Source organism: Microcaecilia unicolor, chromosome 1 (assembly GCF_901765095.1).
Source record: "Microcaecilia unicolor chromosome 1, aMicUni1.1, whole genome shotgun sequence".
Lineage (NCBI taxonomy): Eukaryota > Metazoa > Chordata > Amphibia > Gymnophiona > Siphonopidae > Microcaecilia > Microcaecilia unicolor.
In genome coordinates, this window is record NC_044031.1 from 645,011,900 (window position 1) to 645,037,951 (window position 26,052).

Below are 26,052 nucleotides of genomic sequence, written 5' to 3' on the forward strand. Positions count from 1 at the left end.
TGGCGGTAGTGATTCCCATATGCTGCCCTGCCGCTGGCACCAGCCTCTTTTCTACTGCGGCTGTCTCTGAGGAGACAGGAAGTTACATCAGAGAGGAAGCTGCATTAAAGGAAAGAGGCAGGAGCCAGCAAAAGGGCAGTGTATGGGAATGACTGCCACTGCTGGCTTTCAAAAAATGTAACAAGAAGATACAATCGGGGAACGGGGTGGAGGAAGAAAGGGGGGAGATGCCACTCCTGAAAGAGTTCCGCCTCAGGTGGCCTAATGGTCAGGCTGCCCTGGATCTGAGCACAAAGTGGGTGAGTGCAATATTTTCCCTCCATCCCAGCTCTCTGTTCCCTCCCCCCCGGTGAACCCAAGCCCAGCTAGCTGAAGGGGTCTTCCTTCAGTGGCCAGAACATTCCCCTTCGCTCTGCAGTTGGTGGCCATCCACAGGTCTCTGCCATGCACACTTTTTGTATACCCACAAAAACAGCATGTGCAGGGGGCCAGCATGATGATGGCCCATAGACACTGCTGCTGACTGCCATGCTAATGGGAATGTGCTGGCCACCAGGGAAGGACCTCTCCAACTAGTGGGGTTTGCCAGTCATAGTAAGGGTGTGATAATTTGGGGTGGGCGTGAGCCCAGGCCTTCTTGAGCCCATCCGTGGCTATGCCACTGTTGCAACTCAACAAAATGTTTAAAGTACATTTTCATTAGAAGACACCACATAAAAAGGAAGGCCGTAGGGCAGAAGATTCATTCAAAAGTTTTCCATGTACAGAGGGGAAAACACGAATAGAAAATGAAGGATTAAGGATACAGCTGGATATGAAGCCAAGTCAGGTATTACAGCAGCTGGGAAAATGAAATGAACCCTGCAGTTTGGGTTTACTGTGGGTTACAGTAACCTGTGAAAGGTAAGAAATGAGCAGAAAAGTAAAAAACAAAAGAGGTTGAGGCCAGGAATAAAAAACAAGCAGAGCTAGAAGAAAGGTGTTTGAGCTGCACTAAGATTGATTAACTTCCATTGAGGACTGAGGAAAATTCAGAAGGTACACTCACCCAAACAGCATCAAGTGTGAAAATGGAAAATATCAAAAAGCAAAGAAAAGCAGCTGAAACTAATTCATCTGTGGATGTGCTGGTAGACATGCACAAGTGTGTTTTACTGCATGTATTTGTGCGAATGTTCAGATTCAATCTGGTTATTTGTTGATAAAGTGTTGTGTGTCCTTTACTTGGCAGATCTGTTGGTGTGTGCAAAGGTGCTGGTCTGCGCGTGCAATCTCACATACTGATTTCCAGCTGCCGCTGTATCCGTCCCTTGCTGCGCTCCCTGAAGTCCACCTGTGCCTCATTATATTTGGTCATGACATCAACAAACTTCCTGGACAGTACAGAGTGCTGAGGTAGGAACAAGAGATACCAGTTACAAGTGCATGGAGGAAGACAAATATCCCAACACTTCCTGCACATCCCAACACCTCTGCTTTCCTAGCACAAAGCGTTGTAGAAACAATCCGGCCAATATTCAGCACTATTTAACGGGTCAGAAACAGCCACTGACTGGTTAAATAGTTTTGTCAGCTATCTGCAAATATTCAGCAGGAGATAACCAGTTAGTACCTACTGCTAAACCCACTTTATCGTACAACATATCTGGTTAAGTGCGGATATTCAGAGCCAGACCAGATAAAATTAAAGGTTAAATTGGACCACATAAATAGCCGTCCTACCTTTAACTGTTATAGCTGAACCAGGTAAGTTTTAGTGGACAAAAAATACTGGATATTCAGGACTGCAAAAGCGTTGCCGCCCACCGGCTGAATATCCGGCCAAATGTGCATCTTGCACAAAGCTCACCAGGCCAGCTGTTATTAAAGTCTTGTAGGCGAAACAGGGCAGATGTTGAGAGAGAGAAGGTGTGATGGGGTGAGTGTTATTAAATCTCGGAAAGGTATCTTTAGAGCACAAAGGTGTGATGATTTGAAGCGAGTGTCAGAGAACGGAAGATGTGATGGGGAAGGCGTTATTGAACTTGGAGAAGGTTCCCCAAATCTGGAAGGCACATAGAACGTGCGTTACTAGAGCTGTAAGGTACGATAGGCAGGAATGATTTAAGCTGGAAGGTGAAATAGAGCAGGTGTTATTAGAGGTGTAAGGAGGGATGGGGCTGGTGTTGTTAGAGGTGTAAGAAGCAATGGGACAGGTGTTGTAAGAACCTAAGCGCAGATCAGAGTGAGGGTAATTTTATAGAACGATGTCTATTCGGAGCCTACTTCCTCTACAGAATATTACAGTAACAATATCAAAGACACGCTTATATTTCATGTGTGAGCACTTACACCCGTCCTAGAAATGATGTAAACTTTAGCACCTAGCTTGTGAAAGTTTGCACTTAGATTATAGCAGAGGAAGTCTACAAGCATTTTTTTTACTGCCGCCCCCTGCAGCTCTTCTGCTGCGTAATGGTTTAAGGAAAGTACAGTAAGAAAGGAATAGGTGTCTTGAATGAGGTAATTTGAACTGACTTGTGATTTTCGTATTCGCAGATCTGCTGATATGACATCATCACGTTCTATATTCTGCTCCATACCTGCCAACAACAGAAAGAAAACATATCACAGTAAGCTCTCCAGAGCTGGGATTTCACACAATTTCCTCATATTCCGTACATCCCCAACCTCTAGTTTCCCCTTTTGTTCTGGTTCTGTAGTTTCCTTTGTATGAATGCTTGCAGACAGCACTGCAGAAAGAAATTGGTGAAAATTGGTCACTACTACTACTACTTAACATTTCTAGAGCGCTACTAGGGTTACGCAGCGCTGTACAAGATAAACAAAAAGGACGGTCCCTGCTCAAAGGAGCTTACAATCTAAAGAACGAAATGTCAAGTTGGGGCAGTCTAGATTTCTTGAGTAGAGGTGTAGAGGTTAGGTGCCAAAGGCGACCTTGGTGGGCTTTAAGCAGAGATTTGAAGATGGGCAGGGAGGGGGCCTGGCGTATGGTCACTGTCTTTTCTGAATGTGCTGAACCGTACTGTTTAAATTTGCTCCCCCTTACCTTGTAATCATATTGCCCAGTGTGAGATCTCTTCCTGCACACCCTGGCTGGTATGCAGCACACTGCAAAAATGTAACCGAGGCCAGTTTCACTTCTCTGGTGGATCATGAGACCAGCTCAGCTATGGAAGTCAGCCCATGAATTTTAAAATACTGCCACCAGGATTATAGCAAGAAAGATGTGGGGTTGGTTCCACCGGCAGAACCCATTCCACCGGCCAATAGACACAAGAAAGAGGGAGAGCACCAGGGCAGTTAGCGGAGGTGCTATAAACGGAAACAGAAAACACGGCTTAACCTGGTGTGGCAACCCAACAGCCTTGCCTTTGATACACCTCAGATGCTTCCCAGGGAAAGGAGGAGTGTCCAGACAAAAAGAAGGGAAGGTCAAAGGAATGGAAGTCCCACTTACAATCCCACAATTTTAAAACTTTGAATTTTCATGATTTTAGCTGGTTCAAAAATATTTTATATTTTACTAGACATCTGTCTTTTCTGCATATCTGATCTAAATTGTAAGCGCTATATAGAAGATACTGTATTTGGCACTTATCTGTACAGTGCTGTGTATGTGTATCAACACTACAGAAATGCTAAGTGATAATGACAGGGGGGGTCAAACATGTTGCAAACAGAAGAAAAAAGGAGATGTGATGTTAGGGAAATGGAGGATGAGCTCAGAGGAAGGGTGCATTCGTTTTCACTTACTCTTTAGTCTGTTTCGGACATTGTTCGCTGTTTTCTTGATGTCAGCCGTCAGCTGCTCCAGGTCATCCTTTGTCTCTGAGAAAAGAGAACATGATCAGTCAATCATTTACAGTGAAGGAGCAGAAAGCAAAATAGAGGCAGTGTAACACCCAAATCAGAGGCTGTGAGACAGCCAATCAGCCAGGAGTGTCACCAGAAAGCAACGTTCGGGTGGGTCGGTGAATGGGCACACAGTTCCTCTCCTCCCTACCAAATTTTTAAAAAAATTAAAATACCTTAGCTTTTTATGTTTCTGATGTTCCACTGGCAATATGATGGTTCATGGACACCTCAGATTGTTTAATATGCATGATCACACAATATATATGTGCATTTCTTTGTAATGTTTGTCTCTTTATTGTAATTGATTGATAATATATGATTTCTAATTATATTTCTGTTTAATATAAATTCCTGATGCAGGTGCTTTGCGCCGAAACACAGCCCATGTCGGGTCAATGGTACAAGTTTTATATACAGGACACATGGAGGGGCATAATCGAACGCAAACGCCTATCTCCATGGGCGTCTATGTCCGAAAACGGGTACGTGAAGAGGCGGGACAGACCGTATTTTTGAAAAAAATGGATGTTTTTCAGCTGAGCGTTTGTTTTTTTTAGCGATAATGGAAACTAAAAACGCCCAGCTCAAAAACGTCCTAATCCGAGCCATTTGATCGTGGGAGGGGCCACGATTCGTAGTACACTCGCTCCCCTGACATGCCAGGACACCAACTGGGCACCCTAGAGGTCAGTGCGGTGGACTTCAGACAACGCTTCCACATGCATAGCTCCCTTACCACGGGTGCTGAGCACCCAACCCCCCTCCCCCAAAACCCACTACCATCAAATGTACAACACTACCATAGCTCATGTCGGTACAGTGGGTTTTGGAGGCCTCCCATTTACCAGCACAAGTGTTACAGGTGGGGGGGGATGGGCCTGGGGCCACCTGGCTGAAGTGCACTGCGGTACCCACTAAAAGTGCTTCAGGGACCTGCATACCCGCAGGCCTCTAGGACTTGTTACTGCTGTATAACATTGGCACACCAGTTGACACCTGAAGACTAATCTCTCCGAAAACGTCCTTTATTGGAATAACCGCTTTTACTCACAGTTAACTGCAGATCAGAGGTTGTGCCCCACTGGCAATGACTCTCCCTGGTACTTAGATTAGCAGTAGGTCAGAGCTGGCAGAATGCTGTACAATGCCCTCTTTCAGCCACATTCAAGGTAAGAACCAAGTTTTCTAATGTGGCTAACACAGGAAAGGGAACTAAAACTGGCTTACAAAAATGGCCACTACCGCATGGACTACAACAGGAAACACAACAGGGCACACTCTGACCCAGTAAGCAGGGGGAAAAGCACCATGGGAGAAGAGCCTTCCAACTACCAACATCGTGAGACTGTAACACAAGCTAATGAAATCACGGAGCCCAATACCCTACACCAGTGGTGTGCTGGTAAATTTTTAACAACAGGCTCTCTCCCCGGTCCACCTCAGCGCCCCCCCCCCCCCCCCCCCCCCCCCGTCCACCACTGTGCCCCCCCCCCCCCCCGTCCACCTCTGCTCCCCCCCATCCACCTCTGCACCCCCCAAAATTGCAGAGCTGGCTATAGCCAGTGGGCGGGGGGGGGGGGGGGGGGCAATGCATTACTCTCTCCAGCAAAAAAAAAAAATTAAATGATCCCAGGTTCCAATCTAATTCATGTTTAATGTGGGATAAAATGCCATAAATAAGTAAATAAATATAAACTTTTAATGTTGAGCACCTGATTCTCAAAGGGAACATATTCCAAACACTATAATGAAAATAAAATGATTTTTTTTTCTACCTTTGTTGTCTGGTGACTGTTTTTCTGATCATGCTGGCCCAGTATCTGATTCTGCTGCTATCTGTCCTCTTAACTCCGTTTCCAGGGCTTCCTTTCCATTTATTTCTTTCCTTTCCTCCTTTCTTCTTCATTTCTGGTCCTCAGCTTCTGCCTATTTTCTTCATCCATGTGCAGTTTTTCTCCTCTCTTCCTTTTCCCTTATCTTATCTCCTTCCTCACTCTTCCCTCCCCTCCATCCATGTCCAGCCTCTCTCCCCTCCTCTCCCCCTGCCCTCCATCCACCCATGGCCAGCAGTGACCCTCCTCTCCCCTGCCCAGCATGCACCCATACCCAACGACCCTTCTCTCCCCTGCCCTCCATCCACCCATGGCCAGCGACCCTTCTCTCCCCTGCCCTCCATCCACCCATGTCCAGCAGTGACCCTCCTCTCCCCTGCCCTGCATGCAACCATGGCCAGCAACCCTTCTCTCCCCTGCCCTCCATCCACCCATGTCCAGCAGTGAACCCCCTCTCCCCTGCCCTGCATGCACCCATGGCCAGCGACCCTTCTCTCCCCTGCCCTCCATCCACCCTTCTCTCCCCTGCCCTCCATCCACCCATGTCCAGCAGTGACCCTCCTCTCCCCTGCCCTGCATGCACCCATGGCCAGCGACCCTTCTCTCCCCTGCCCTCCATCCACCCATGGCCAGCGACCCTTCTCTCCCCTGCCCTCCATCCACCCATGTCCAGCAGTGACCCTCCTCTCCCCTGCCCTGCATGCACCCATGGCCAGTGACCCTTCTCTCCACTGCCCTCCATCCACCCATGTCCAGCAGCTCCCTTCTCTCCCCTGCCCTCCATCCACCCATGGCCAGCGACCCTTCTCTCTCCTGCCCTCCATCCACCCATGTCCAGAAGTGACCCTCCTCTCCCCTGCCCTGCATGCACCCATGGCCAGCGACCCTTCACTCCCCTGCCCTCCATCCACCCATGTCCAGCAGCTCCCTTCTCTCCCCTGCCCTCCATCCACCCATGTCCAGCAGCTCCCTTCTTTCCCCTGCCACCCCCTCCTGACTTGTTCCGCAAATTCTCCTGCTTCCTCCCTCCCTCCCTCCCGATCCGGTCCCTCACCGACCCTACCTTGGCCATCAAATTCTTCGGGGCAGGCAGTGTTGCCTGCCCGCTGCGATCACTGACTTTCCTCCGCTGCCCGATCGCACTTCAAAATGGCCGCCAAGACTTACAGAAGTCTCGCGAGGCCGCCTCTGGAAGTCTCGGCTGCCATTTTTAAAGCGCAAACAGGCGGCGGAGGAAAGTCAGCGATAGCAGCGGGCAGGCAACACTGCCTGCCCCGAAGAATTCGATAGTCAAGGTAGGATCTGTGAGGGACTGGATCCGGAGGGCGGAGGGAGGGAGAGCCGGCTCGCCCTTTCCAACAACCGGCTTGCAAGTCCGGCCAAAATTTAACAACCGGATCTTGCGAACCGGAGTGAGCCGGCTCCAGCACACCACTGCCCTACACCCACCACAATGCAATGCTGATGTGACCCTGTACTGCACCCGAGAGCCACATCAGACCCAGGGAAAGGCTGTGACAGGATCAAACACATTCTGCTGTCATGGAGGTGGGTACAGCATTTGAGGCTGGCATACAGGCTGGAAAAAAAGTTTTTAAAGTGGGGGTTTTTTTTGGTGGGAGGGGGTTAGTGACCACTGGGGGAGTCCGGGGAGGTCATCCCCGATTCCCTCCAGTGGTCATCTGGGCAGTTGGGGCACTTTTTCGGGACTTGTTCATGAGAAAAAAGGGTCCAAAAAAAGTGACCCAAAATCGCGGTCAAAACGCCTTTTTTTTCGATCATCAGCTAAAGACGCCCATCTCTCCTCAGCTGATAACCATGCCCCAGTCCTGCCTCCACCATGCCTCCGACACACCCCCATCAACTTTATTCGTTTCCACGACGGAGTGCAGTTGGAAACGCCCAAAATCGGCTTTCGATTATACCGATTTGGCCGCCCATGGGAAACGGACGCCCATCTCCCGAACATGGGCGTTTTTCTCCTTTCAAAAATAAGCAGGATGGTGTGCAAATAAAACGTTTTGTTCTGCTTGTGAAGGCTCCTAGTACTTCTTTTTTTTTTTTTTTTTGCTCTTTTTAAATGGAAATGGCGTTGCGGTAAGAGTAACGTTTGCTATGTGGTCATTTCCATTGCCAGTAAGGGCTCTCTTGCTAACCTGGCAGTAATCGGGCAGAATGCCTAAAGAAACATAAAAATGGCATTCCCAGGGATAGAGGGTTGATGAGCTGGGGTAGAGTTGAAAAATATATCCAAATATTATAAAATATGAGGGGGGAGGGGGGACAGTTTCTGAATAGAGTGGTCACACTTGAGGAATAATTATGAGACTGAACGAGTAATTTAACAAACAGATAAGTTCAAAGGTGGGGGAGAGGGGAAGGGGAGCTAAGGAGGAGAGTAGAGTTTGGGTTGGTTCTGTTCCACAAAAAAAAAAAAGAAAATGTTTGGTGTTAACTATATTTTATGTATTCGAATTGATGGTTAGTTATATGTGAAATGTAGAGAAATGAGAAGCACTGTGGCCTTTTATTAAAAATGATGATATAATATATAGATGTAAGGAGGCTATTCTGAAGAAATTTCAGACAATATTAAATACAACGGTGCAAATTATATACTAAGTTACACCTTTATTTTGGAAACTACATTGGTTGCCTGTGGAACATTACTTAATTTTTAAGTTATGCTCTCTAATTTTTCATATTATACAAGGATCGGCCCCTAGCTATATGCTGCAGCTAATTAATCTATCCACCAGAAATTCTGATCCAGCTTCTAGAGATTTCCTTGTTTTACATTATCCATATCCAAGGAAAATTATTTATAAAACAATTTTTTTCAGAAATGTTCTCCTATCAAGCTGTTAGGTGGTAGAATGAACTTCCCCACCTTAAAAGATGTCATACTAATTATATCTGATTTCGTAAGTTGTTAAAGACATACCCCCCCCCCCCCCCGGTTTACTAAGCCACAGGCTAACACTGACACAACCCATTTGCACTGAATGGGCTGTGTCGGCATTGCCGCACAGCTTAGTAGACAGGGGGTTACTTATTTCAGAGGTTTGTTTTATGATAACTATTTTAGAATTTTCTTATAGACAACTTTTAACAATTAGTTGTGTCATTGTTTCAGTAATTCCTGGGTAATGTTTTAAGCCATACTGAACTACTAAGGTGAGTAGTGTTTCTTATATTAGGCCATTTATATCCCAAACAAGAGGCAATGAACTGCAAAAAGAAAAGTAGCACAACACGAAGCAGAGTGTGCAATTTATTAAGCCAAGCACCCAATGTGACCACGTTTCGTCTTAAGGCTGCATCAGGGGTTAGGGCTAGAAGGGGGCCGAGCCAAACTTTCCCCTAAAAGCTGTACTGAATCCAAAACAGCAAACACTGTTTAAGAGCGGCAGCACTTCCTCTCCACTGGTAGAAGCAGTGAGATTCAACTCTTGGGGGGGAGGGGGGGTAGACATGGGGCAAATGGCTATTTAATAAAAGCAGATAGGCACATAAGTTACTTTTATAAAACAGGTGCAATGTCCAATGTTTTATAAAACAGCTGTGTCCAATGTCATAAAATTATCCTTTCCGTACATATTTAGGGGTATGTTTACTAAGGTGCATGAGCAAAACCAACCCATCTAGAGACACTACCTGAGGAGGACAAAGGGGAGGGGGCAGGGGTTGGAAGGAGAGAAAGAAGATGACCAGCTTCCTGTACTCACTTTGCTCCGGGATGGGTGCAGACAGGATGACACTGTAAAGCTTCTTTGCTCCTTCCACATTGTCTGAGATTTTGTCAATATTCTGTCGTATTTCTTCAATCTAAAGAAATAAAGGTGAAATGTGAAAAAATTCGGAAGAAGGATGAGGAAAAGGAGACAGTGGAAGAGACTTGTCATAAAGGCAACTCTTTGTTTCTTTTCCGTGCTCTTGTTCCCATCCTCCCCGGAAAGAACGTTATGTTCGTTACAACATTCAGGGGAAAATTCTAGAGACGGTGCTCAGAATTCGGTGCCGGAAAAAAAAAATCGGCATAGAATGCTATTCTATAGCAGGCGTGCTGGTATTGGCGCCCTTTATAGAAGGGCCCTTAGTGCCAGGATACACGCTCAACTTTGGGCGTGAGGAGTTACACCAGCTGAAAATGCTGACGTGCAAAAGTTGGGCACTGATTCCCCTGAATTCTATAACACTGCACACATTTTAAGGAACGCCCCTGACCCGCCCATAGCCACTGCCCCTTTGCAAATACACGCAGAAACACTTAGGGCTTCTTTTACCAAGCTGCGGTACAAGGGGTCCTGCAGTAGCTCAGCGTCCAGTTTTACCATGTGCCGAGGCCCCTTTTACCGCAGCAGGTAAAAGGCCAAAAAAAAAATGGCCATGTGGTAAATTCACACTTGCTGTGCAGCCATTTTTTTTTTAGTTTTTTTTTTTTTTTGGGGGGGGGGGGGGGGGGTAGAGTTTTACCACCACCCAATGAGATGGCAGGAATGGCTCCCGCGCTAACCCAGTGGTAAAAATTTTCAAAAATTCCCAGGTGCACCGGAAATGGTGTATGCTGGGGGAGTAACTACTGCCAGCGGCCACGTTAAGCTGGTGGTAGTTCTGAATTGCTGCGCAACAACCCTTTACTAAAAGGGCCCCTTAGCCACTAATGGGCATCGTGTGTTTTAAAGTGGATCTGCCATTTCTGCCCTGTTTCGGTGCCTTGCAGCCGTCAGAACACTTTCCCACGCTGAAAATTCAGCACAGAAGTAGTGCCTAACTGTTCAGCACCATATACAGAATTCCCCCCAAATTATTTATCCGCTCACATTTGAAATACAATTAGACTGTACACATAGTTCTACCTTACGGCACAATTTACCCATCTACAAAGTATATTAGACAAGAGACATTTTTTTCAAGAAATGTAAATCTCAACTAAAAGCGTTTTTATTTCTGCCAGGCCTTCTCTAATGATCTGGGTTTTTTTTCCCCTTTTCCATGCCTTTGAGGCCGGAGCAGATATGGATAACTGTTGAGTGTGTACCTACCCTTCTATTTTATTCTTTATAGTTTTGTGTGTTAGTTCATTTTATCTTTGTATTTTGTTTCCTTTTGTAGTCCTGTCCTGTGAATTGTAGTTGCCCTGTGTCTCTGTCATGTCTGCTCTTTATTTTACATTTTTGTAAACCACTTGGGTTTCAATTAGATTTTGCAATACATCAAATCAATTTGAACCTGAAAAAGCAGGGGAGAAAGGGGTCAAGAGTCAGGAGCTGCTAAACCATGTCCTGTTCTCTGTATCAACAAGAAAATACATCCTGGAAGTCTTCCCCAGATAATTAACATCTAGCTCAATTTGAATATAGACTAATTATGGGGCTTTTTTATATCAATAAATTTTTATTAACAGAAAACAAAAATATACAACACCCCCAAAACCCCACAGAATACACTGAAATCCAAGAATGCCCCCACCCAAGCTCTCCCAACCTTTCCCTAACCACCCCTCCAAAATCTAATTAGGTAGGGGGGGGGGGGTTACTTGATAGCCATGCCAATTAGGTGCTATGATGGTGGTGTTCTACTTCTCCTATGCTGGGAGGGTGGATTGACTGAGTCCCTTTCACAAATATTTAAGAATGATTTGTATTTTTGGTGTATATTTTGCTTAAAGTGTCCCCATTATGGTAATATAATATGTTGTACGTATCAGACACAACACAGTGGAAACAACAAACAGTGAATGGTACACTAAAGTTCTTTAATAAGTATCTTCAAGGAAACACATTGACTCGACACGGGCCATGTTTCGGCTCAACAGGCCTTCCTCGGGAGTCGGATGTGTTTGCCTAATAGGTATGCACAATGTTTACAGTGAACTGAATGTTCTCATGGAGCATAAAGCAAGCATCTGAATAATGTGTGTCAAAGCGAAAAACACAGCGAGTTAGGATAGATACGAAAAATCCTCCACTAAGCTGCCATACAGGGCTGTGGTGGTCTCCCTGGATTTTTTTAAAACCCTTTAGTGTTAAATGTTCCCATAATAAGCCATATGGGAACAGACTGATGGGAACATTGGACACTAAATTTAAGAAAGTATGGTACAACAAACAGAGATGACAAAATCATCAACAAAATGAAGCCAATCCTGTCCAAAAAAGGTGTAGAACAAAAGCAAAACAGTACAGACCACAGCTAAAAATCTGTAGGAACTAGCAACAAAAGCCAGCTCAGTAAGCAAATGACACATAGAAAAACTTCCAATGTACCAGTGGAGTAGCTAGGTGGGGCCACGGGGCCTGCCCCCCCCCCCAATTTCCTCTGGTCTCCTGGTTGTGCTGGTGGGGGTCCCCAACCCCTGCCAGCTGAAGTGTTGTCTAGTGCCGGACTCCGGCGCCGCCGCAGTGCCTACCCTGCTCAGTCTTCCGCTCACATCCGGCATGCTCCTTTTAGTGAAACTGAGCATGCTCAAAGACAGAGCAAGGCAGGCAACGCAGAGGTGCAGGAGACAGCGCTGGACAATGCTTCAGCTGGTGGGGGTTGGGGACAGGGCCGTGCTGATGCAGTAAGCGAGGTGCAGGAGACAGCGCTGGACAATGCTTCAGCTGGTGGGGTTGGGGACAGGGCCGTGCTGATGCAGTAAGCGCCGCTTGCCGTCCCTCCCTCCGTCTGCTCACTTGCAAAATCTTTCACCTGAACTTGTGATTCTCCTATTTCTGCTGCCCTCCCCTTTTCATGCAAAGGAGCAGTATTAATTGAGGCAGGCACGCTCTTCAAGTTACATGAGAATACAACCAGATTGCTATTTATGCTTCAGTTTGGGGCTAGCTCCTCAGTCAAGGTGAGTTTCAGAGCTTAACACAGCATTCAAATTAAAGAGAACCTGAAATTTTAAAAGTGCTAAAAATAAGTTTTAAAAGTATTTGCCTTAAATCTAATTGCAGAATTCAGGTGCTGGGAGTCTGTACTTGGTTGTCATATGCTCAGATTTGTTTAAATCATATGCAAATTAGTCCGGTGTTTTTCACTAAACATTCCCATGAGTGTCTGTATGTTAATCTGCATTCAAATAGAGCTCTCTGATTGGATGATCAGCTTCTGTTAAGAAATCTGCCCGGGAAGTGAACAGAGTGAGAGCTGTCCTTTGCCAAGAGAGACATCCAGCTGTGACTTCCTGTGTTTGTTGACTGAAGTTATAAAAGAGTGCCTGATTGTGGTAAATGAGAAAATATAAGTGAAAAGAGATTGGTGGCGATTGAGTTTCTCTAGTGAGAAAAGGATCTGAATATTTCAGGATTACTTGAAGTTTATGAAGAATAGAAAAGGGTGAATTTCAGTTTAAGAGTGTTTAAATCCTATAAGCTATATAAAGGCTAGGTAGATTTAAGTGACTGTAAGCAAGGAAACCTTAATATTTGATCTGAAATAAATATTTGATCTGAGATAGTTGATCAGAGATAAATGTTTGATCTGAATTATATCCTTTGGTGCAAAGGAGATTAGAATGCAATAGAGTATTTCTTTCTGTTTACCAGTACAGTCAAATAATTCCATTCCACTTAAATAATTTTTTGTTATATACAGTGGGGGAAATAAGTATTTGATCCCTTGCTGATTTTGTAAGTTTGCCCACTGACAAAGACATGAGCAGCCCATAATTGAAGGGTAGGTTATTGGTAACAGTGAGAGATAGCACATCACAAATTAAATCCGGAAAATCACATTGTGGAAAGTATATGAATTTATTTGCATTCTGCAGAGGGAAATAAGTATTTGATCCCCCACCAACCAGTAAGAGATCTGGCCCCTACAGACCAGGTAGATGCTCCAAATCAACTCGTTACCTGCATGACAGACAGCTGTCGGCAATGGTCACCTGTATGAAAGACACCTGTCCACAGACTCAGTGAATCAGTCAGACTCTAACCTCTACAAAATGGCCAAGAGCAAGGAGCTGTCTAAGGATGTCAGGGACAAGATCATACACCTGCACAAGGCTGGAATGGGCTACAAAACCATCAGTAAGACGCTGGGCGAGAAGGAGACAACTGTTGGTGCCATAGTAAGAAAATGGAAGAAGTACAAAATGACTGTCAATCGACAAAGATCTGGGGCTCCACGCAAAATCTCACCTCGTGGGGTATCCTTGATCATGAGGAAGGTTAGAAATCAGCCTACAACTACAAGGGGGGAACTTGTCAATGATCTCAAGGCAGCTGGGACCACTGTCACCACGAAAACCATTGGTAACACATTACGACATAACGGATTGCAATCCTGCAGTGCCCGCAAGGTCCCCCTGCTCCGGAAGGCACATGTGACGGCCCGTCTGAAGTTTGCCAGTGAACACCTGGATGATGCCGAGAGTGATTGGGAGAAGGTGCTGTGGTCAGATGAGACAAAAATTGAGCTCTTTGGCATGAACTCAACTCGCCGTGTTTGGAGGAAGAGAAATGCTGCCTATGACCCAAAGAACACCGTCCCCACTGTCAAGCATGGAGGTGGAAATGTTATGTTTTGGGGGTGTTTCTCTGCTAAGGGCACAGGACTACTTCACCGCATCAATGGGAGAATGGATGGGGCCATGTACCATACAATTCTGAGTGACAACCTCCTTCCCTCCGCCAGGGCCTTAAAAATGGGTCGTGGCTGGGTCTTCCAGCACGACAATGACCCAAAACATACAGCCAAGGCAACAAAGGAGTGGCTCAGGAAGAAGCACATTAGGGTCATGGAGTGGCCTAGCCAGTCACCAGACCTTAATCCCATTGAAAACTTATGGAGGGAGCTGAAGCTGCGAGTTGCCAAGCGACAGCCCAGAACTCTTAATGATTTAGAGATGATCTGCAAAGAGGAGTGGACCAAAATTCCTCCTGACATGTGTGCAAACCTCATCATCAACTACAGAAGACGTCTGACCGCTGTGCTTGCCAACAAGGGTTTTGCCACCAAGTATTAGGTCTTGTTTGCCAGAGGGATTAAATACTTATTTCCCTCTGCAGAATGCAAATAAATTCATATACTTTCCACAATGTGATTTTCCGGATTTAATTTGTGATGTGCTATCTCTCACTGTTACCAATAACCTACCCTTCAATTATGGGCTGCTCATGTCTTTGTCAGTGGGCAAACTTACAAAATCAGCAAGGGATCAAATACTTATTTCCCCCACTGTATATGAGGGAGTAGTATCTGGATTTATTGTAAATCAAACTGATTCCATTCACAGGAATTCATATTCACCTTCATGCATTCATCCGATATTATCTTTTAAGGATGAAGTTTTATTTTATGTTCACTCTGTCTCTTGTGAGCTGAGCACAGTTAGTTTCCTCAGCTGGCACGACTACGTATTAGAGGTATTTTGATACTGTGTGAAGTTTTACCACAGACGGGTGACATATATAAAACATTCTCCTTGGATAGGATGTGATATGTGAAAATACATTTTGCTTTAATGAAATTGCTAAACTTTAGAGTCAGAGACTTATCAATGAGGGATACATACAGTGCTATTTTTTCCTGAGGTCCGGCTTACTTGCCTGCTCCCTTCTGTTCCTGCTCTGCTGGATGGGGGGGGGGGGTGCCAACCGATAGTCTGCAGGGGGGCACCAGAGACCTTAGGCACGGCCCTGGTTGGGGACCCCTGCCAGCCAAGGTATTTGCTGAAGCAGTGGGTGGGGAGCAGCAGGGTGGCGGGGAAGGCGAGGCGGCAGACCAAAATGTGCCCCCCCCACCTCGGGCTCTGGCCCCCTCCCACCACGAGGTCTGGCTATGCCCCTGCAATGTACAGAGAATTTCTTTTGTTTCTCCCCCTCTTTTGAGACCAAACTCAAACCCCCTTCCCCCCAACCCAAAATAAAACCCAGGTAAACACTCCACCCCCACATTCCAAGAAGGAGAAAAACGAAAAGACCTCTTTCACTCACACAACTTTATCAAAGATCCCCACTTTTTCCCATTTACGTGAAGTTTTCTGCCGCTTTGCTAACAAAAACATTCCATATCATCCAAATACCATAGTTTATTAAGCCACTGCTGTTGATGAGGGGATCCCTGGTAGATTCCAGGCTTTAGCCACAACCACCCTACCTGCAGCAAAGAAATGCCAAAGAAGAGAGTTCTGGGCAAGCGTCAAATCATTTACAAGCTTCCCAAATAGAAAAACACCAAGAACCCAGGGAATCCACCAACTCGTCCAAGTATACAATTTATACTGCAAGACTCTTCAATAGGTCCAAGCTTTAATGCACCCCCGCCAAATATGACCCATAGTTCCCTAGACCCACAATTCCTCCAACAATTTTTTATCCTAGTATATTTATGATGCTGTATTGTAAAATTGGATTCTTACAACAAATTACTTTCTTATGCATTATTCTTTGTTATGTATCCTATACTGTTTATTGTAAGCCACATTGAACTCAAATTTGTTTGGGATAATGTGGGATATAAATGTCATAAATAAACAAACAAACAAACCTCTCAGGAGTCATACACCACTATAAAGGATTTTAACAGCATTTTCCTGTATACCAGCAGATGTGGAACATTTAGCTAAGGAAGTCTATTTTAGACCAAACAGTCTCCCTGGATTTTTAATGGCACTATTTGATTAGCTACACATCAAAACAGGATTGTATAGGAGAAATAGAATGTGCTCATACAAAAAATCAAATATTTTCCCCAAGCGTATGTTCAAATAATTATACCTATATTCATTTAAAAAGTGCACATGTGGGAGGAAAAAGCACATTTACTGCGGGAGGGGGTGGAGATGAAAACGGTAGCGGAATTCAAGCATGTGTGGGATAAACATAAAGGAATCCTGTGCAGAAGGAATGGATCCTCAGAAGCTTAGCTGAGATTGGGAGGCGGGGCTGGTGTTTGGGTGGTGGGGCTAGTTCTGGGCAAGACTTCTACGGTCTGTGTCCTGAAAATGGCAGATACAAATCAAGGTAAGGTATACACAAGAAGTAGCACATATTAGTTTATCTTGTTGGGCAGACTAGATGGACCATGCAGGTCTTTTTCTGCCGTCATCTACTATGTTACTATGTAACTGAAGCAAAGCCAGTGTTGGGTAGACTTCTACGGTCCGTCTGTGCCCTGATCGTGGCTAAATAGAATTGAATGGGCTGGAGTGGAGCTTTTCAGGGGCTTCAGTGACAACTTCTGAAGTTTTAGAACAAGGACTGTGCTGGGCAGAGTTCTATGGTCTATGCCCTAAAAATGGCAAGGACAAATCAAGATCAGATATACATATGAAGCATCACATCTTACCTTATGTAATGAGTTTATCTTGTTGGGCAGACTGGATGGACCGTGCAGGTCTTTATCTGCCATCATCTACTATGTTACTATGTAAGTGTGTTTGTATTTTTTGATTAAAAGACTGAGCACTGTGGAAGGTCTTTCAGCTCCGTTGCTGTGAGAAGAGCATTATTATTGGAGCTAGAGGCTTTTTCCTCCCACGTGTGCACTTCTTGAATGAATATAATTATTTGAATATACTCATGCTTGGAGAAAATATTTGATTATGTGTCACTGAAAATGTAGGGATCACCCAGTCTGCAAAATTTGACCGGGCAGGAGCCTCTCCTGCCTGGTTAAATAGTTTTAAACATCAAGCCCAAGATTTTTTTTACTGGCCATCCTCAATTTTTTAGTGGCTACTCTTCATCCTCTTAATTTGTTTAATTAGGGAGGGTATTTTTTTTGCCTTAGATCAAGAATGTGGATGCAATTCTTGCATCAGTTTCAGTGCATCAAGAGGCATCAATCTGCTTCATTTGCTTTTGCTAATGCACAAGGGAAGGTTCAAAACTTGTAGTTTGCAAAAAGGTTCAGAATCTCTCAGACTATCTCCAACATGAGAAGTGTGATTATCTCCCCAGTCCCACGTCAATGGCGGACTGGACCAGGTTATCCTCCAGGATCTGCTTGTACTTTTTCTCTATCTTTAAAAACCTCCCTGTCCCTCCTACAGCAAAGCATCCCAATATATATAATGCTGCTACCACCATGCTTTACTGGAGGGATGGTGTTAACAGGGTGATGTGCTTGGTTTGTTTTATGCCACACTAATCACTTAGCATATAGACCCAAAATTTCTACTTTGATCTCATCAGGTCACAAAACCTTCTACCACTTCTTACCACCCTGCACAGGCCATGTTTTGTGAAGTAATCTTGAAACAGGGAGGGTCAACATTCTCCCCATTTCATTCAGACACCTCCGTAGTTCTTTAAACATAATCTTAGGCTTCATAGCTTCAGTCATTTCTTTAATCTACAGCCACTGACTTTGGAAGGAAAGCACCACACTGCTTTGGTTTCCACTTTATAATGATGGGCTTGACAATGTCAAAGGATATTCAAACACACACTGACTTCTTTTTTTAATAGCTTTCTCCCCAATCTGTAACTTTATCCTAGAGTTCTTTTGGAAGCTCCAAGTTCTACATATTCAGACCTTTGCTTCAAATTCACTTCATTCAACAGACACAGGCTGATTCTTCAGCCAGACGTATTCCAATCAGCTCAGCTACTGTGACTGGACATACTGGACTCTTTGGGCTTCGTTAAAGCAATTTTTGGAAATGGAGAAAACAGGAAATTTTGGTTTCTTATTCCTAATTTTGGAATATCCCTATGGGCTCCTTTTAGAAAGCTGTACTACCGATTAGCGGTGCACCAAATGCAAAGAAGCCCACTCAATTTCCATAGGCTGATTCGCATTCAGCAAGCCACTAATGGTAGCACAGCTTTCTAAAAGGAGCCCTATATGTTTAGCCACCCCTACCCTAGCTGAGGTAATATTTAACCATCTCTCTGACCTCATGTGCAACTTTCTTTAAATTAGTCACCTTACTATCTAACTCTCCTTACTCTCTTATCTATCTATATGCTCCATCTACCCTTCACTGTCAATTAAAATGTTCTATTATGTATTGTGTTGACATTGTAAGTAGTATACTATGCCATACTTTGTATTGTTATTTGAATATTTTTACTGCTGTAATCGCTCATGTTTGATCTATTCTTGCTGTACACTGCCTTGGGTGAATTCCTTCAAAAAGGTAATAAATAAATCCTAATAAATAAAATAAAATAATTGTTCTTTTATGTTAAACATACAGAGTATGTTGTATACACTTTTGAAATGACTACTTCAATGCATTTTAAATTTGATTATTTTGGGGCCCTCTTACCGCTGTCAGTAAAAGGGCCTTTTTTGAGGAGGACCAGTAAGTGGCAGTGCAGTAAGCAAAATATTGCCTAATGGCCATTTACAGCTAGAGACCTTACCACCACCTATTTAGGACGCAGTGAGGGCTCCAGCAGTAACCGGGCAGCGATTACCGCTGGGCACACCCCTGGAAATGGTGCATGGCAAAGGCAGGACTACCCCTTGTCTCCTGGGGAAGCCTGGTGGTAGACCTGATTCACTGTGCGCCAAGCCCACACTACCCCTTCTGCCCTTTACTAAAAGGGCCCCTTAGACAGCAGAATGTGAAAAATGTGCAAGAGTGTGAAGACTTTTACAAGGCACTACATGAAATATTTTTACTGCTGAGAACTACATTTTGAATGTCTCTTTTCATGTGTGGGCTGTGTTTTTGAATATCCTGTTCTAGATAAAAACATCATGGCAGATAGAAAAAAAAAAAAGGTCTGAAGCACAATATCACATGGAGGGCTGAAAAGGAAAACCAAACAAGCTAAACAGGAGGGTGATAGACACACCACAAATCATCTTTCCTACAGTTTCACAAGTTGTGGAGTTTGAGGAATATGTGAATATAGACGATGAAACCAAGTGAAGTCCAGTGGGATCAAGATTTGAGAGAATATGAAGACGACAATGCCACCAGTTTGAACTACAGTATGGTGATCCTGGCACTTGGGCCAGTTTGTAATCTAAATATGATGATCACATACATCTGATCTGGTGGAGAAAGGACCAGAACATGTTCAACAGTCCAATTTGCCAAATGATGATAATTAAAGAAAATTTTCTGTCATTAGTTGCCAATGGAGGAGTCAAAGGACTCCATTTTGCTTCTGTTGCAAGCTGTTTACCATTAACACAACTGTTTTGTCTTCTTTTTCTGAAGAAGGTTCAAAAGACACATGTCTGCAGTTCCAGCAGGACACTAGAGAAGCAGTGATTGTTTTCAAAAGAGGAAGAAAAAAAAACCTGAATAACTAGAAAACAAATCAATGAAGGAAATTTGCACCCCGTTAAACCAAAGAGAGAAGTACTGGAAGGAAATCTTGGAAAGACCGATCGCTTTAGTAAGAGCATTTGGCATGGAAAATCTGGTCTTTTGGGGAACACTAAAAACTGTGCACTTGGTAAATGGGAAGTCTGTTTGACCTAATGAGATGCTGAGACATATATCCATTACCTTGAGAAAGACATACAGATTGAACTGATTCGACTGTTGAACAACGCCATCAAAGAAGAAATCCCAACATCTGCTCATGTTGCCCAAATACTTTTCTTGATCAGGATGTCATGGAAAGGGTGCTGAATTCCTGGAACAGCCTTCTGGTGAAGTTGGTGGAAATGAAGACTGTATTTAAATTCAAGAAAGCTAGGAAGAAGTACATAGGATCTCTGAGAGAGAGGCAGAGATATAGCAGATGGCATGGATGGGCAGACTGGAAAGGCCATGTGGCAGTGATTCCCAAACCTGTCTTGGGGGAACCTCAGTCAGTCAGGTTTTCAAGATATCTACACAGAATATTCATGAGATAAATTTGCATTTACTTCCTCCTTGGTATGCGTATCTCTCTCATGCATATTCATTATGCATATCCTGAAACCCTGGCTGGCTGGGGTTCCCGCTGGACAGTTTGGGAATCCATGCCATATGGTCTTTAACAGTCTTAATTTTTCTATCTTTCTGAAGACTGCAAAACCAGCAGAGTTTTCAGGCTCTCCTTAATGAGCATACAGGAGAGGTATCTGCATACAATAGAGAAGAATATGCAAATATATATAATGAATATTCATTAGGGATATCTTGAAAACCTGGCTGATTTGCAGCCACCAGATTGAATGTATTTATTTCAAATATTTATAGTCCACAGTTCACGGAAGATCACAATTGTAAACATACATAATTAAAATATACACATACCAGCACCATAAAACAGATATAAAACAAATAATGTGACAGCCATTTCTCAAATTTACTATGAGGGCAATGAAATATTAAAATCCATATGCACCAAAAACGGGCAAGGAATCAAGGCCTTTGAGCTGTTTTCTGAATGACATAAGGGCAACGAGTTCCACAATTTAGGATCAACCACTTGAAATGTAAATGAACGGAAGCCAAGGAGGCTAATCACATGAAAACTTGGGGTTTCAAGAAAATATTTGCCAGCTTATCTCAAGCTCCACACTCAAAGCAGTGGCCACAGCAGATGGAGCATCTTAAATTGTATCTTCATATCAATAGGAAGCCAAAGAAGAAATGACAATACCGGGGATATCGGATCAAACTTAGAAATGCAGGTAATCAGACATGCCACACAGTTTTGAGCTACCTGCAATGATTTCACAGCATAAGATAGAAGACCAATTAATAATTGGTGACAGTAATCAAAATATGGAAGAAGAAAACTGAGTAGAACTGCATGAAATTTCCCTGGTGATAAAGGCCTCGTGTTCTATGAAGTAACCTCAATTTAAAGAAAATTTAATAACATAAATCAAATAACTACATAAGGATAAAGAAGAGTCAAGCAATATTCCTAGATATTGGATTTCTGTAAGTATTGGTACAGTACAGCCATCAAGTCAAAGCTGTCACATCTTATTCAGGACAAAAATAAGACTCATGTTTTAGCAACATTCAGTTGGAAGCTACTAGCAGCCATCAACTTTTAGATTAGTCTAATAGAAAGTGATAGATGTTCTAAGGCAGCCTCAATAGTCATATCAACTGGAAAAATAATGTTCAATTCAAGCCCAGTCAGGATAATAGTCTACAAATTGTTATCATGTATAAACTGAAAACTAAACGCTGAAAGGGGTGATATGATACAGACGTTCAAATATTTGAAAGATACATCTAGTAGCGCTTTAGAAATGATAAGTAGTAGTAGTATTAATCCGAAAACAAACCTTTTTCCAGAGTCAGGAAGGCAGTAGAACTAGAGGACACGAATTGAGGTTGAAGGGGGGCAAACTCAGGAAAAATGTCAGGAAGTATTTTTTCACGGAGAGGGTAGTGGATTCTTGGAATGCCCTCCTGCGGGAGGTGGTGGAAATGAAAATGGTAACGGAATTCAAAAATGGGAAAGGGAAAGGGGACTTGATATACCGCCTTTCTGAGGTTTTTCAACTACATTCAAAGCGGTTTACATATATTCAGGTACTTATTTTGTACCAGGGGCAATGGAAGGTTAAGTGACTTGCCCAGAGTCACAAAGAGCTGCAGTGGGAATCAAACTCAATTCCCCAGGATCAAAGTCCACTGCACTAACCACTAGGTTACTCCTCCAAAAATGCGTGGGATAAACACAAAGGAATGCTGTTCAGAAGGAATGGATCCACAGAAGCTTAGCAAAGATTGGGTGGCAACACCGGTAATTGGGAAGCAAAGCAAGTGCTGTGCAGACTTCTACAGCCTGTTCCCTGAAAACGGTAAGGACAAATCAAGGCCAGGTATACATATAAAGTAGCTCATACAATGAGTTTATCTTGTTGGGCAGACTGAATGGACAGTTCCGGTCTTTATCTGCCGTCATCTACTATGTTACATGCTCAAGTAACACGTAAACGTGAGCTCCTTGTTATAGAATTGCCATTGTGTTCCCAAATCTGTGCTGAAACCAGATGAGAAAGTCAAATTCATTCCTTGAAACCTCTTCACTGTCAGCTAGGTGATATGTACAATGCACGGACTGAAATATCTTAGGACACTACCCTAACAGGATTGTCTAGTAACGAGGTCTTGCAAAACACATTAATGCATTCTAATTTCAAGTTTGTGGTTTCTCCTGTTTTGTTTCATGCTATTCTTTTAGAGATCAGGATGACAAGCAAATAACTTCAGGCACAGGAATTTGATATACACACACGGTTGTTAAGGTACTGAGAGAAACCAAGAAGTTTCCTCGAGCCTGCAGGACTGACAGTGGGTTATGAAAGCAGAGGAAGATGCATGTGAAGCAATAGGCATTACAGGCAATACAGGCACACTTTGAACCACAGAGTAGGCAGTTTGTGTATGTAACAGAGGATCAGCCTACTCACAACACCAAGGTAAAAATCCAAGTGAACTTTTATTTGGCAATCCTTGACACAGCAATACAATCAGATGAAGGATTTACATAAAATGCAAATTTGGCTTCTGCAGAAAGCAGAAAAGGATATTCTGGAGTGTTATCTGAAACCAACACAATCTTTCCACCATGGGGACTCAGAGGATACGGATGCTTCAGCTTTGTGCAGTGAACTGGAACTCATTCTGCAATGGCTTGCAAAGTGCATGCCACCACAAGACGTACTGAACTTTGTACACAAACACAGAGGAGGGGATTCAATAAACAGCACCAGAAATTAGGAACAGAAAAAAAATTCAGCACTAAGCGCTAGTCTATAAAGAGAGGGCCTTATGTAACATAGCGTTCAGCACAGATCCTGCACCTAAATTTTGGGTGTTGGAATTCTGCCTGGTGTAAATGCCAGTGCCCAAGTTAGATCCAATTAGGCAGTATTCTGTAATTCCGCGAGCAACTTTTCAGAACATCCCCGATGCACCGATTACCATGCCCCCTTTTGAGATATGCACCATGGAAGTGCCTTACAGAATAGCGCTCAATAAGATGTACCCACAAATTTTAAAGAGTGCCAATTAACACTGATAATTAGTTGGTATCCAATTATTGATGGTTTCACAGCTCATTATCCAAATTATTTACGCGCACATCTTGGAAGCGCGTCCAAATTGGGCACACAACTTTGTGCCCCATATATAGAATCCAGGGGAAACTGATCGACAGTGTCCCTGATCCATAAAGCGGGTAATTTGATGAACTTTAGTCCACAGGTAAAACAGATTTTTTTTTAACAATACTCCAGGGGCTATACACATATCAAGTAGCAAAGGAGAATGCTTGTACCTACTTTGTGTGACCGGAGGGCAGGCGTGATAGGGAGAGGAGTTTGTGTGGAGCACAGGTAGAGTTGTGAAGTATACATGTATGTAATACATAGTAACATAGTAGATGACGGCAGAAAAGACCTGCACGGTCCATCCAGTCTGCCCAACAAGACTCATATGTGCTTTTTGTGTATACCTTACCTTGATTTGTATCTGTCATTTTCAGGGCACAGACCGTATAAGTCTGCCCAGCACTATCCCTGCCTCCCAAACCATCAGCCCCGCCTCCCAGTCTGATATGTACAGACGGGGAGAGGGATCTTGGGGTGATAGTATCTGAGGATTTGAAGGCGACAAAACAGTGTGACAAAGCAGTGGCCGTAGCTAGAAGATTGCTAGGCTGTATAGAGAGAGGTGTGACCAGCAGAAGAAAAGAGGTTTTAATGCCCCTGTATAAGTCGTTGGTGAGGCCCCACCTGGAGTATTGTGTTCAGTTTTGGAGGCAGTATCTTGCTAAGGATGTAAAAAGAATTGAAGCGGTGCAAAGAAAAGCTACAAGAATGGTATGGGATTTGTGTTACAAGACGTATGAGGAGAGACTTGCTGACCTGAACATGTATACCCTGGAGGAAAGGAGAAACAGGGGTAATATGATACAGACGTTCAAATATTTGAAAGGCATTAATCCGCAAACGAACCTTTTCCGGAGATGGGAAGGCGGTAGAACTAGAGGGCATGAAATGAGATTGAAGGGGGGCAGACTCAAGAAAGATGTTAGGAAGTATTTTTTCACGGAGAGAGTGGTGGATACTTGGAATGCCCTCCCGCGAGAGGTGGTGGAGATGAAAATGGTAAAGGAATTCAAGAATGCGTGGGATAAACATAAAGGAATCCTGTTCAGAAGGAATGGATCCTCAGAAGCTTAGCGGAGATTGGGTGGCAGAGCCGGTGGTGGGAGGTGGGGCTAGTGGTTGGGAGGCGGGGCTAGTGCTGGGCAGACTTCTACGGTTTGTGCCCTGAAAATGGCAGATACAAATCAAGGTCAGGTCAGGTATACACATAAAGTAGCACATATGAGTTTATCTTGTTGGGCAGACTGGATGGACCGCACAGGTCTTTCTCTGCCGTCATCTACTATGTATGTAATTACAGCAGCTCCTGCGTAAGTACTGGGTAATGGATTTGATATACCAACTTTCTGTGGTTCAACCAAAGCAGTTTACATATTTTGGGAAAGATTCAGTAAATGGCACGTATTAAAATCAGTGCTGGAAAAACCCGCTTATGTGGTATTTTATAAGCTGTGCCTAAAATGGGGTGCAAATGCCCATGCATTAATTTACACACAGAGGGCTTAGGTGTAGTTAATGCGACTGAATCTATGCGCATCCATTTACGCCAACGAAAGGCTGGTGTAAATCCCTGCGCATAGATTTATGCACACTGGTCCATATTTTATAACAATGTGCGTAGATTTTGGAACGCCCACAAAACGCTCATTTCTACCCCCCGTAACCATGTCCCTTTTTGCTTGTGCGAATTACAATTTAGGCACAGTACATTACAGAATACGCTTAGCAATGAATTCTAATTTTTGTCAATTAGTGTTTGTTATTGCTTGTTAAGAGCTGTTAACAACGCTTAACAGCTTGTTAAAACAATTAATCTACGTCCATAGTTACAAAACACACCTAGAATCACACATAACTAGGACCACTATATAGAATCTGGGGGACGGCACCCTTATTCTGTAATTACGCATGTAACTCAAAGTCACGCCCCCGTTCCACGCCCCCTTTTTCAGGCTGTACTGAAAGCTTAGGAGTGGATCATGAGCCTAACTTTACGCACATAATACCCAATTAAATCTAATGTGCCAATAACTGCTTGTTCTTTGAGAACTGGTCATATTTTGTCCTTTCATAAAACTTGGTCATTGCGGCAATGGAATCCAAGATGGCGTTCAAGGAGGATGTCGGTCTCTGAGCTCCTGACTCTCGCAAAGCTCTAGGTCGAGATATCCTTACCCAACGGACATCATGGGGAAGAGGAAGGGGAAGACGGTGATGCAAACCTCCTCAGCTCCCGTAAGCTCTACTCCCCGGCAGCTGACGCTTGAGAGCTGCGGGGTACAGAGACTTGAGCCGCAAACCCACACGAAGGCCAGTTCCGATGTTGGATCGCCGGACTGCAGTACCGAGGGGGCTTCGTTAAGCCCGCCTCTAGTCACTGCGC

The 26,052-nt window shown here is 44.0% G+C and overlaps 1 protein-coding gene across 2 annotated transcripts in view; it reads right to left on the reverse strand.

The window, feature by feature from the left end:
- Nucleotides 1-26,052, reverse strand: part of STX3 (syntaxin 3) — a 122,055-nt gene that overhangs the window by 45,511 nt on the left and 50,492 nt on the right. For both annotated transcript variants that reach the window (XM_030222160.1, XM_030222153.1), the window contains exons 3-6: nt 9,419-9,518; nt 3,757-3,831; nt 2,518-2,582; nt 1,282-1,390 (exon numbers count right to left, since the gene is read on the reverse strand). In XM_030222160.1, coding sequence (XP_030078020.1) covers nt 1,282-1,390; nt 2,518-2,582; nt 3,757-3,831; nt 9,419-9,518 — 349 coding nt within the window. The remainder of the gene's footprint in view (nt 1-1,281; nt 1,391-2,517; nt 2,583-3,756; nt 3,832-9,418; nt 9,519-26,052) is intronic.